This window comes from Cheilinus undulatus, linkage group 10 (assembly GCF_018320785.1).
Source record: "Cheilinus undulatus linkage group 10, ASM1832078v1, whole genome shotgun sequence".
NCBI lineage: Eukaryota > Metazoa > Chordata > Actinopteri > Labriformes > Labridae > Cheilinus > Cheilinus undulatus.
Window position 1 is genome coordinate 35,875,405 of NC_054874.1, and position 14,303 is coordinate 35,889,707.

A 14,303-nucleotide genomic window follows, 5' to 3' on the forward strand; every position below is an offset into this window, starting at 1 on the left:
ATCTCTTTCTTTGGGTGGGGGTCTAATAAATTTAAGCACTGTACATGTATGACATTTGCAAAAAAACAAAACAAAACAAAACAAAAAACATGTGAAAATCAGTTTAGTATTCAGCGAGTTGTAATTGATTAAATGCGCTGACACTTCATTGTGCCTGCCAAACAGATTACACTGAGTGGAGTGGGTGACCGGACCAAGATGGCAGCCCCACGGCTTGTCAGCGCCAATAGGTAGTAGTGGTCGATGCAGCGTCTACTCTTTATGTCTATGGCCTTCACTAGATAAACATTTTTATTTGATAGCAGCACCACACACATGATGTTAAGCAGCCTTTTCTATACTCATCATATACTTCCTAAGATAGGGGGATGTAAAACAATATATACTCATCATATACTTCCTAAGATAGAGGGATGTAAAACAATATAAAAAAATGATACATAAGTATTTAAGTATTGTTGTATTGGATTCCTATGCATTTCTCTAGTTGGGGAAAAAATCTCTACAAACTTAATTGCCTGAGAAGGACAGGTAACTTCATGTTTAAGCAGAATAATTTACTTATTTTAATCAAAAAATAAAAAATAAAAAATAAAAAAATCACAATTAGGGTGATGGATAGCCACTCCCAATGGTTTCCGTAAGGGAAGATCAGGCACGGTCTACATTTGCACTTTTAAATGCAGGTCCTGAAACAATTGTGAAATGGTTAATTGATTAAGACAGTTACCTTAATTACTTAAGTCACGCATGTCGTTGATACCTGCCACAGGCCAGATTTATCCAGCACTGACCCAGATAACCTTTAGTGACTCAGGTCACTAAAATACACCATCCTTAAGTATTCAACTCTACAATGTTTAACTACTGCTACAAGATCCCAATAAGCTTGGCATAAATGCAAGCAGACATCTAATTATTTCAAAAGCTGTACAGATTCACTGGCTGATAATAACATCATACCTTTCAGAGTAATAGAAGGGTTTTCAGGGATTCAGAGTCAAATAAGATCATTTGCAATGTAAGATGATGTTGCAGCTGAGAAAAAAAATACCACAGGCACGTCACATTTTTGCACTCTTTGTTCATATGTTAAGGTTTTCAGCAACAAGTTTGGACATTGATACAGTGCAAATGCACAATAGCACAACAGACACCATTAAAGATACATAATTTTTTTTAAGTCAATACAGCAGATTTTAACAATTTGCATGTTTTATTTATTTTTTCTTTTTTTTTTTGCTAGACATAAATATGTTGTCCTTTTAAGCCTTCAGTGTCCAACAGACAAGTTTTTGTTCACTGGTAGGGACCCTTTAACACAGAGTAGCATTTGGAAATCAATGAAAAGTCATTTTCCAAGTGTGGTCAGCAACTTCTGCAAAGTTATGGGGTGTGGTGAAGCAGGGCACTGTCAGCATCTGTTTCCCATCATGCCCAGGAGAAGTGTGTTCTTCTTGGTCAGGCAGTCCAATCAGCTTCATTCATACCTTCAGCCATACTGAGTGAATATACGCCATACTGTAAACCGGTACTGATGTTAAACATGTCCACTTTGTCTTGATATGCATATTATATTAAGAAAGAGAGAACCTAAGACCTGAGAAAATATCACATTTTTGCAATGTAAGACACAGAAGAAACAGTGCCGTTCACCCCATTGGTTCAAACTCTCAGTAGCTTTACACGCTCACCAGTGTCTTAAACTTTTTCTTTGACATACCAAAACCAAACGACAAACACTGATGACAGACAGACAAAAACATACTCAGATGGCTTAAGTTAACGCTCCATCCATCTTCATATGTACAGGTTATTTTCCTTTTTTAATATCAAGTAAACATATGCACTTTGCAGTTGTATTTTTTTTAATCTAATGATGTTCGTCCTTTTGTTATATTCTAAGTTTTAAAAACAATTCATGGTGAATTCATAAGGGGCTTTTAGACTTCAGGCAGACAACTTGTGATGGCTTCTGATCATGGCGGCACTGCTTTCTCAGCATCCCTTGATGGAGATGTCACTTCCTTCGAGGCATTTTAGATCTGCACATTAATAGTGATGCTCAAGCACAAACACAACCAATCCTTTTTGACCCACCCACCCCCACTCTACCCTGACTCCTCAAGTCTTCACCTTCCTCATAATCCATCTTTCCTTTTAAAAACCCTTCCCAAACCCTAAGAGACTCTCTCAAGTCACTGGTCCCAGCTCTCCAATTCCAACTCCCTTACTCTTCTTGTTCACCCTTCTTTAAAAACATATGGCATTTGTTTACTCGTTCTTCTTAGTGGCAGCTATGACCGATAATTTGGACTTGCTCATGTAGGCCTCGATGAAGAACTGGACAAAAAGCACAAAGTAGCTGAGGTACATGAGGGAGGACCACACAATGTTCTGCATGTGGGATGGACACTCCTGGCCCTGCTGCATCCACGAGTACACCAGGTAGTTGACCACACAGCCCATTAACATCTGGGTGATCTGGGTAAGTGTGATGAACATGGCAAATTTCCGGGACACCTTGAAGCCGGCTGCCCGCAAGGCGTAGTAAGAGTACATGACAGCATGGACCAAGTAGTTCATGGTCATGAACCAGCCGCCGCCGGCCACCATGTCTTTGTAGGAGTACCAGGAGTAGAGCAACACGGTGATGTGGTGGTACCAGTGGAGGAAGATGAGCTTCTGCTTCCTCAGGACAATGAAGAGAGTGTCACCTGCATGTAAAATAGACAAGGGCGAGTTTTCAACAGAGAGAGGAAATTTTTAGAAAAGAAAGGAAGAGGGGGATTACGAAAAGAGGGAGAGGAAAAGAGAATACAGTTAGATAAACTCACGCTAAATCACTGGCTAAGACTCAGGTTGCTATAAAAAAATCACTAAAAATAATGGCCTGGCAAATGGGTAAGTCTACACAGATGCTGGTATACAAAGAAGTGACATTAACAGCTTCGTTATTGCACCCATTCATTACACATGCTACAATCGAGTATTCAAGGGTTTAACTATCAAGGTTATTGTAAATAAAGCCAAAAAAGACATCCCTATTAAAATTTACATTGGAATATGTTTATAGCTTGAATATGTGGTTAGCTGCGGTTTAAATTCAAACTAATAAATGTTAATGAATGTTTATTTACTTGTAATGGTGGCTAATTAGGTAATGGCTAATACTGTAAGTCACTGAATCGTACAATATGTGAGGTTACATCTTGTTAGCATTGTAGTGATACAAGCAATCCATTTGGGTATTTTGACAAAACGATGTGGTCACTTGGGAGAGTAGGAAGTGATGCTTAACTACTCTTAACAATAGACCTTTGCCTTTCGGGGACCAGTGACTTGTGAGAGCCCTTCAGTTGAAAGTCACCAGAAAACAGAGTCATGTTTTATGCATTAGCATAAATCCATTTGGTGCTTTGGTTTCAAATGAGATGTTGCAACAAATTACAGCAGTAGTATTCCTTTAACACTGGCATCCATTGAGTAGTACGCCCCTTTTGGCACCCATACTGGGGAGGGTCTGAGTGGAACATGGTGTGATGTCATTTGCATTGTGTCTATAACCAATTTAAGACTGTATCGTCCTCATATGGATAAAGTCTAACACTATAATTACAATATTATAGAAAAAAGAATCCCTGTATTGTAAATAAGATCACATTCTTCAAACTTCAGTTCATGGAAAACAATAACTGAAACACCCTGCGCACAGACAAGACATAGACATAGGAGTAATGCCATAAAAAGGTCTTGACTTACCCAGTTCTGGAGCTTTACTTAGTACAAAGGCATATGCCCAGAACTTGCTGACAGGCCCGTTGTAAAAGCTCTGGTCACAAACTGACTGTTTAAGCCCTTTCGTCATGAGGATGTAGGTCATATAACTACCAGTACGGATGGCACCAAATATACTACAAGAAAAGAGATTAAACAGATGTAAGAAAGCAATGAAATAGGAAACAATATTCTTGCATGATACTGTATGTATAGACACATTTTCTGATTCTATAAGGTGTCTGCTGACTAGGATGGGCAGGATTCATTTCTAATACAGTCAAACACTCCCCAAATGTAACTGGGCAGGTTAATTGTACCAGACTCTGATAAAAGGCCCCCCTACACAGCGTGCAGAAGCGAGGAGCGCTGTGCCAGCACCATGCTAGTGGTGTCAGGACATGGCACACAAGTATACTCGTGCAACTCAAAAAAATTAGAATATCTTGAAAAAGTTAATTTTTTTCCCCCAGATTTACTTCAGTTTCATTAATATAGATTCTGGATTCATCTTACACAAAGTGAAACATTTCTAGATATTTTTTTGTTTTAATTTTGATTACAGCTTACAGCTCATGGAAATCGAAAATCCACTATATCAAAATATTAGAATATTGTGGAAAAGCCTGCTTTGCAAAAGTTTCTTAAGCCTTTATTCTCTCACTAAGTTCCGTTCACACAACTGCATTCTTGAGGAAGTCTGCTGACAGAACAAATGTACACAAGGCGATCAACTGTATGTGAGCACTGATATGCAGTACAAGAGGATAGGGTTAAAAATTCTGAATAGACCTACATTTGCATTTGGGACTTTCAGTAGTATAAATGACAAATTGTCCACTCATGTAGCTTATTTTGTTACCAAAATTTGGAAAAAAAAGTATTAAAAGATAGAGTTAGGTCTCTGATCTAGTCTCATGAGCAAAGTGTCTCATCACACTCCTGGTTCTTAGTGTCAAGCCCCTCCTGAACCACAGACGATGTCAGCTTCTTGCCTGGGCTAAAGAGAGGAAGAACTGGACCGCTGCTCAGTGGTCCAAAGTCCTGTTTTCAGATTAAACTAAACTTTGCATTTCATTCTGAAATATGGAGTCTTCATGAAGATCAGATAGGCACATAATCCAAGGTTATGAGATGTTAGAGCCTTTTTTGCTTTCATACGCTGAGAGGCTTTACGTCCAGCATGACTTCGCACCTACCCACAGGGAAGCAAAACTAACAGGAACTGGTTTGCTGACCATGGTATTATTGAGCTTGATTGACCAGCCAACTGATCTGACCTGAACCACATAAAGAATCTCAGGGGAAATGACAAGAGAAAGATAAGAGACACCAGACTCAACAATACCGATGAGCTGAAGGCTGCTATCAAAGCAACCTGGGCTTCATAACACCACAGCAGTGCCACGGTCTGATCGGCTCTGTGGCATGTTGCATAGATGCAGTAATTTGAGTTAAAGGAGCTCCAACAAAGTACTTAGTAGATAAATGAGGATAATTATCCAGGAGGTCAACATTTTTGTGTTATAAATCCTTTTTTGGACTGATGTTGTGATATGCTAATTTTTCAGATAATATATATATATATTTATTTATTTTTTGTGAGGTGTAAGCTGTAATCAACTTAAACTAAAAGACACTTGAAACATTTCACTTTGTACGACATGTAGCTAGAATATGTGGAAGTTTCACTTCTTGATTAAAATCACAGGATTTTTTTTACGTTATTTCAAATTTTCACACAACACTGTCTTCATGATGGTAATTAAACTAATACCATGGCTATTTTCAATACCCTGGGATACGGTGTTACCATATTACGTTCAATTCCTACTGCCTACTAAATCAAATGAAAAAGGAGTGTAAAGATAATGTGACAAACAAAGACAAATAAAAGTATCTGGATCATTTGAATGATTTAAGTTTTACTGGTCTAGCTCTTTCATTTAATAAAACCACTGTATGGTAAAACAGTTAGCTATTTTTATGAAACTAAACACTACTTTTTGCATGATCCTTTTGCTCCCTAAATCATGGTTATGCTTTCTCACCTAAATACAGCAAGTGTCAGAGACCATAGCACCAGTGGTTTCCTCAGCTCAAACTTCTCCCTCTGCTTCATGACATGGCGGCCCCCGAGGATAAAGGCAGCATAGAGTGCAGAGAAGAGAAAGGACTTCTTCCTGTAAACAAAGAACATACAAAGAGATAAACATTATTCTTATTTACCCCTTAACTGCCTGCCTAGTTACACAGGTTATAATGCTGATAATGCTTTCTCTTCCTGACCAATCACTGCATAATCTTCATATAATCAGTTAATGTCGTACACAGCTTATAGTAAGCTACTTAACAAAACCTACTTCAATTATGTGGAGGAATAGGATTTAAAATGATATAAATAATATACACAAATAATATCGTATAGTCTAGAACAACCTGAAATGTAAGTCACAAACAGTAATTAGTAATTTATTTACAGATGTTACTTAAAAAATAGACATCTGATAGCATGTTCACAGAAAGGCTTTTCAGTCATAGACTCTGGTTAAAACATCGTGAAGGTCAATGCTCTTTAGACATTTTGTAAAGGGGACATTTTCAAGTTCTTGATAAAGACCTTAAATATATTGTTTTTTTCTCTTACTGTACCAAAAATATGCCAAAACTTAAGTTCAAAATCAAGAATTGGACAAAACCTAACTGAACTGAAGAAAATGTTTGTGTCAAGTACAACCCCGCTGAATAAAACTTACAATGAAAAGCCTTCCATCGTGTACTTGGCTTTAAACAGCCACTCAAACTGCATGTAAGTTGACTGACTAAACCACAGGCTTGTGACACCACAATGATGGAGTACAAAAATTTAGAGCACAGGGTAAGGCATCATTCATAAAAAGCTAAGGTTTTTGTATTTTTAGGTCTATCTCACAGCTAGAAAAATAATCTCTCCTGGTCTTAGGTAAGATTAGGTAATGAATAATCATAACAAAGGAAAGTTCCCACCCTGGCCATAAACCTTTTGCCCTCGTGCCTGCCGGAAAACAATCCAGAAACTTGAAAAGAACAACTAACAAACTAAAAAACAACTTCTCTCCATGGGCCATCAGAGCTGTAAATGCTTGCATATTATTTTAATATTCACCTCAACTTCAACAACTGTCAGTAAGTGCAATGTCGCAATCATTGATATTTATTGATTTTATGATTTTGTATTAGCAATGTGTAAATGTCTGTTGCTAAAGCAGCACTCCTTTCAGATGTAGCATTTTAATTTCTTTTTGTACTGACCCGTAAAATAAGAAAAAAAGGCATTCTAGTCCGCAATCATCAGAAAATGATCAGAATAGACTAATGTAGGGCTGAAACAATTCCTCGAATTATTCGGGTGAGTCAAATCAAAAAATTCCTCGAGGCAAATTATCTGCCTCGAGGCTTAGCTTAAATCAATCATGTATACATATATGCCCGTACTGTAGCCTGGACATCACGCCGTGTGTTGCAGGGTGAGCTGTGTTCCACAAGGATGGCTGTTTTCGCTGTTACTATAACGTAACATGCATGATATTATACGTGAAAATCATGAATGAAGAGAAGTTAATGCTGTGACGCTTGTAGCTACGCGTCCTGCGTTTTTACGCAGCCACTGCCTGCGGCTGGCAGATATGGCACTATGTCAGCACCGGTGAACCTACGCAGATCTCCGAGTTGATCTTGCCTGCATGACTCGCTGGAGTTAGGCGTCACGATTCTCTCTCTTTCTCTCTCTCTCTCTCTCTCTCTCGCGAGTGCACGTTATACATTTGGTTATAAATAATTTAAAACTCAGCGCACTGACGTCTTGATTGCAGTGTACTTATAAAAGTGTCAGCATCCCAAATAATTTTATAAGACTTATATTGATAATAAATTGACACCAATTAAATAGAAATACGCTATTGCCACATTGACTGAAACTAAATAGGTCAAAGTTCATCATTATATAGTCAGGATTCAACAGGTAACAGAAGCAGCTTTATCCCTTAAAATGTGTTATCCATGTCAGTGGATGCTCTTAAAAGGTCATATTTTTATGATGGATGAATTCACTAAAAAAAATGTGCAAAACTTAAAAGTGAACACACTTTGAAAAATAGACTATATTCATGTAATCTAAAAATTCACCACTCAGACATCATCAGACCACTGTGTGAATGATGGAACTCTATTCTTGCTAGAATGTGAAACATTACACACAGGCATAAAGTAGAGGATGTTAAAATGATTGTGTCCCTTTACTTTAATGACAACTTGGAAAATAAAATAAACTACAATAGAAGAAATAAAGTGTTAGCACCCAAAATTTCCTAGGAGAGGATCCCTAAAACCACAAATATGGCATAATCTAATGTCATTATTTAACTTCCTTTCCTTGTAACGCTAAGAAATGTAAACTGTCATCAGAACTTCATTACACTTTCTAAAATATATTTTCTTTAAAGAATAATACCAATTTTTTATGTAGAAGTAGTTCATATTTAAGGGACCCAGCTTCTTTTCTCATTTGTCTAGAAGTACTTCTCCAAAGTGACTGATTAAAAAAATGCAATATTTTTTATTAGAGTACTCGATTAATCATCAGAAGAACCGATAGAGTACTCAACTACAAAAAGAATCTATTACCGCAGCCCTAGACTAATGTATAACATTGTATTATGCTGTTCACCTATATCACCCAACCCTAGTGTGGAGCTTCACAATAAAAAGTACAGCAGACTGTTTACAGAACCCAAACAATGGCTGTATTTACTTCACAAGCCATGCCTGAAGTAATGATTTAATGATTTGTGCCCAGCTCCAACTGTCTCTAAATGCTTAGCTTTCAGTTTAAAGTTATTGCTTCTATTGAGTTCCAGTCCCCACCATCCTTTATCGCCTGTGTGCCTTAATTGACTTGTCAGAGATCACTGCTGGGCTACATTAAATGGAGGACTTGGGCTGTGGCACCATCTGGCCCAACTGAATTTCAAGAAAAGCATTTCCCCAGAGCTCAGCACAATAACAAAGAGCAGGTGGTCTGACTTGACGGACTGGATGCTGAGTTGGACCAATGGGAAAAAGAGCATACTGGCTGAAAGTGGAGCAGCTTTGGTCTAAAACACTGTTTGGTCTTTTGGACTAGCAGAAGAGTAATAGTTTAGAGAAGGATTTGCCAAAAGTTTAAGAAAATAACTTATTTTAGACAAGGATGCAGGTACCAAAGAGCGTAGAATTGATGAAGGGTGCATGAGAGTTCTCACTGGGTAAAAGCAGAGACTTAACATTGGGATATTAACGAAAAGAACAACATTGAACACCCTCAGATGACAGTGTGCATGCACCAGGAATGAGGCTTTGCAGGAGTCCCGGGACCTACCTAAAGCCCTAGGGACAAAGAGTTGCATAAATCTAACCTGAGAGTCATGCTCTAGTTCTGTGGTCTTTTTTTGTGCCATTTAGAAGTTATCTAGAATACCACATAAGGCTGAAATTAATCACAAACCTTAAAAAAAACAGTACTTAGTGGTAGTTTGAACTATTTATCAAGTCTTGAGTGTTTATTTTTTTGTAGAATTATTGCATGGTAAAAGTCTGCATACAAGGAGAATGGTCAGTTGTATTTGTAATATACAGCACAGTTAACTAGAATGGTACCAGAACTGGTATACAGGCTCAGTGGCCTGTACATAGCTCGCACTATAAAGGCAAACATTTCTCACTGTGGCGTGACAGAAGCAACCCATCCTGTTCTGTTTTGCAGCATCATCATTGTACTGCAAAAAAAAAAGCATGCTTAGTTGTGCTGCTGTGTAGCTTTGTAAGTCAGAGAAAAGTCTATGCATTTTGCTTAGTTGTTAAAAAAAACTTGAAAAACTGGGACTGGGAAAGGACAACCTGCAAATACAAGCAATTAATTTCCTATCTGTAACTTCAATGCAAACCTCTAAGTTACATTAATTTATACTTGGTGCCGACTATGGAGTCCATCCTGCAGGCTACTATGGAAGTTATTATTTTTGAGTCACCAACAGAAATCCTCATTCTACTTCCACATTTACCCTGTAGCTAAGATAATGAATGGGCTTTTGCTGTATGGACAAAATGGTTTTTGAAGAAACATGAGATGTTCAGGATTGCCTTCACAAATCTACTTGCTGACATGTTCCCTGTACTCTGGTACAGCTGTGTTCACATCTTCTGCCTGCTATGCCCGTGTCTACGTAGTAGAACTGGAACAGCAGGCCCATTAACTGGAGCTACAGCCAGTCTGTGGACACAGATCAGTTGTAGATGGCTGTGTTACATTTTTAGCAACACATTTGACCTTCAGTGAGCATCAACTTTAAAATATAATTAGTTTACCTGACAAGTTAGGGGTATGATGTTTCACCATTAGACCAAGTATGCCAATCTTTGCTGACACCATCTTCCTTATTGGCACCCCCTCTCATGTCTTCACAATGCATGTAAATGTTGTATTACCCGAGTGCATATTTCCCTCAGAGTCATCTGAAGCACAAACTATTGCTGACATAACATCATCATCAGGGAAATCATCCTCCAATAGTAGCAACAGCAGTGCCAGTTGTTTTGAAATAAAGGACAGCAGTATACGCCTGAGAATGAAGGATGCCACCTTCCTGTTCCTACAGGATGCCAACAGACTAATTTAGAACACCTCCACAGAACAAAGGACAAAGCAGTGCAGTCAAAGTCAAACAACTGCTTTCACAGAATGACAGCAGGGTAGGACTGCAGAATGACATCACTGTTTCCAAACAACGTATGAAGGAGGGGAGAACAGGACACATGGTGGCCTACATACTGCACAGAGGGCAGAGAAGATGGGAGAGGAGCAAAAATCTAATTCCCTCCTCTGTGAAGAGACGTTCAGTCTGGAAGGTCAACAAGTCCGAGTGATATATGGCCCAAGCTGTGATGCTGCAGTGTGAGATCTGATTTTTTCATTCAAAAAAGCCTGATGAATAAGGTTTTTTTTTAACTGTAGTAAGAACACACCTTTGACAAATTCCAATCCATTTAAAATCATTCATCATTTCTCATAATTAATGCATCATTCAAAGTACCAACATCAGGGATAGTGTATAAGACAGCGTCTGATTTTGGGGGGTATCTCAGTGGCAAAAAATGTTAGCTGTCTTCCAGTATGACCTTTTCCATTGAATCCTGGGCTACATACCTCTGCTAATCAACTGTTGTCTTTGACTCTTTAATCAAACTTACAATTAACTTAAGAGCAGCCAGGGAGTTTTAGAGGGTTTGAAAGATGTCCACCCTCGTGGCCAGCACTGCAAAACTTGAGTCAGTTCTTTTTTAAATAATAAATGTTAATACTAATAAATAAACAGATCTCAAACACAGGCCAATCAGAAGCATTTATCTTGTTCAGAGATAACATGAGAAATCCATCCAAATGTCAGACTTCCCTTGCTTTGTCTTTCTTTCTTTTTACAATTGAACAATTACATCCATGAACAATCAGTAAACTATCCAGGACCGTCTGGGACTCAGAGTGATCGGTTGCAGACTTGCTTCTCTGAGTTTTGCATTGTACTCCCAGTGCAACTTCCTAATTTGAAATGATAAAAAGTGAGGGGAAAAACTGCGCAAAGGTCCACTTTTTGTAAAAAAAAAACAAAAAAAAAACAAAAAACAAAAACAAAAATTTCTCCCCTCAAAAATTTGATGATAGAAGTTTGGTCTATATTATGATACAAAATCAGTTAGAACGTGGACTATATATCACTATGACTTGTTGACCTTCCAGACTGAACATCTCTACACAGAGGAGGGAATTAGATTTTTGCTCCTCTCCCAGATAGATGCTACTTTTGCAGGTAAATATCAGGAACGGCCCTTGATGTCAAATATTATCTCAATCATAGCTTCATTTAATTTTGTATGATCTTTTATTCTCCAGTCAATGTTCAAAGGTATTTGGAGGATTTGGTCTTATACTGCCATTGTGTGCAAGCAGACAAAGCCAAAGGGTAAGATGTGCATGGCTACTGCGGTAGGTTTAGAAGATAGATTACTCTGCTGTCAGAAAAAATAATAAAAGGGCAAAGAAACCCAAGGGCATGGTCAAGGCTGACAGGCTGGTGGAGGTGGTGGTGGTGGTGGGGGGGAGGGGAGAGGTGCTGCTGTTGTCTTTGCTAAGGCTGCAAAGTGCCAGCTGCAGCCAGGCTCTGTCTGCAGTCACAGGAATCTATTTAAGACATCAGTGTGAATTCACATCATCCTTTCATGCTCCCCAGTGTCTGCAGCTACAGTTCAGACTGACCTTCAAAGATTCAGATTTACACAAGAAGTTCACAAGACACAGGACTTACTACAACTAGCTACTTAAAATAAACTGCAATTCTTAACCATGTTAAAGCTGGTAAATTAGTAAAACACTTGTTAAATACGAAGAAGTTAGTGATCAATGCCAAACATTCAACAAGAGTGGCAGAGATTTCTGGCTTCAAGACACTCACTCTGAGACTCTCATTAGGAAAGTGTAAAGGCATGCTGCACATTTTCTGGATCAATGCAGTTTCAATGCATGATATTCATGCCCTTGCAATATGAATGCCACAGAGGCATGGGGGGGTGTCCCATTCTGTGGTGACTTTTGAGTAGTAACAGAGGTTTACAGAGATGGAGTGGCAGAGACTGCAAGAGAGTGCTGTTTCAGTGCAGTTTCCACCAAGAAGTTCAGTTCAGTTCGGTGTGCAAATATTTGTGACAAAAGTTGGAAAGCCACCAAACTTATCCTTACCATCCTACTTTTTTGGCACCTTTGTGCTAGAGTACCAAGCATACCTAGCCAACCCTAAAGAGTGAAACTAGACATATTGCAGTCCATTAATTGGTTGAAAGAATCTTTATTTCTGGCAGTGATATTAACTCATTGAGTGCCATTGACATATATATACATATAGGACTGGCACTCAATGAGTTAATGGTCATACTTAAAAAGCACCATATTTGTACTGAGCTAATATGCTAGCTGTACCTCTTTAACAGCTTTTCTTCCTCATTTTGTCATAAATAGGCTTTAAAGAAAATAGTGATTTAACATGTACTAAAAAAAATCTGATAATTGCATCACAGAGGTCTATTCAGAGCTTTGAAGCTCTGTTCCCATACATTCCTCATGGCTGTCCCCACTTCTTGACCCCCAACGGACATTTGCGTGTCATCAGAACACCTTGCCTGAAAATAACAGTCTAAAACTGCATATTTAGCTAAATGGAAGAAAGCAAAGGAAACAAAAATATGCATTCCAAAATGGAGCCTTAGGCATAACATTTGTGTCTTTTTTGCTTATTATAAAGCAATTATATATTTATTGACACCTCTACATCTGTATTAAGCCTGATTGTAGATGGGATTTATAGTGTGCTTTGGAGTCAAACTGAATTCTTCAAGGCTGAATAAAAGAAAGGCATCATTGTACTTACTTTTTTCTCAATTTAAAGGCATTTAAACAAGAACGGATAAAAAAAACATGGGTTTGTGAATACAACCAGAAAAAGTAAAAGTAGCCCCTCTGTGCCTGACCTGTCCCTATGCTGGACAATATATTAAAGAAGTATAGCAAAAGGCTTGACTCTGCTGTTTGTCACAGTGGGCCAAGGCAGCATAAATGGTAAGTACAACGTCAGAGCTCTTTTGGGGATGATCAGCATGGAGTAGTAACAGAATCAGCAGAGATTTTTTGCCTACTGTAAAACATGCTGCTGCCCTCCTGCTGAGATCTTTTGCAAATACCAGCGAGCAGCAACAGCGTCTTTATGAAAACATACATCTACCCCTCATCTACTGTGTGATGTCACATGTTAAAATTGTTTTAAGTGTTTCTTAATGACAGTAAAGCTTAGTGCAGTGAAAGAAACTCTATTTTACATACAAACCATGGTCACTGCACAGATAACATGCTGGCTGTGTGATCACAGTTAGTAGTTGCTTATGTTGTATTGCCAACATGTATTGCATCAAATATTGACTTGAGAGAAAACTACAAACTAAACACAGCAAAAATCAATGACCACAACTGGGGTAATTTGCATGAGCTGCTCAGTTGAGTAGGTAGGGCATCTCTGGCATATCTTTCTTGTGTGATTGTTATCTCAGTGTGAGGCGCTGAGTGAGATGCTGGGCGTTGGCCCAGTTTGCATTGCTGCCAAATCACGCTGAATATCTGAGATAGACAAGGATAAAGGTAATCAAATCTGGCAGAGTGATCAAAGCTGATTCAGAAAAATAGAGCTGCCTTTTGCCTCCTTAGCCCACAAAACAAGTCAATGCATTATCATTTCAGTCTGATAATTCCACTTGATATGATGTTTAGAAAGCTGCAATGTTTGTTATATTAAGACAGTAAGACAGATGCTATTGACAAAAGGTATCAGACCTACACATACATACGTACATACATAAACACAAAACTGGCATGTTTAGACATCTAACATCTATATAACTATTAAATTAAGGTAGAG

General features: G+C 38.3%; 1 protein-coding gene across 1 annotated transcript in view; it reads right to left on the reverse strand.

Moving 5' to 3' along the window:
- Positions 1-1,067: 1,067 nt before the first annotated feature.
- elovl6 (ELOVL fatty acid elongase 6) overlaps positions 1,068-14,303 on the reverse strand; it is a 36,343-nt gene continuing 23,107 nt past the window's right edge. Inside the window, exons 2-4 of the mRNA XM_041798116.1 lie at positions 5,829-5,960; positions 3,763-3,914; positions 1,068-2,717 (exon numbers count right to left, since the gene is read on the reverse strand). Of these exons, the coding sequence (XP_041654050.1) occupies positions 2,275-2,717; positions 3,763-3,914; positions 5,829-5,960 (727 nt within the window). The 3' untranslated portion in view covers positions 1,068-2,274. The remainder of the gene's footprint in view (positions 2,718-3,762; positions 3,915-5,828; positions 5,961-14,303) is intronic.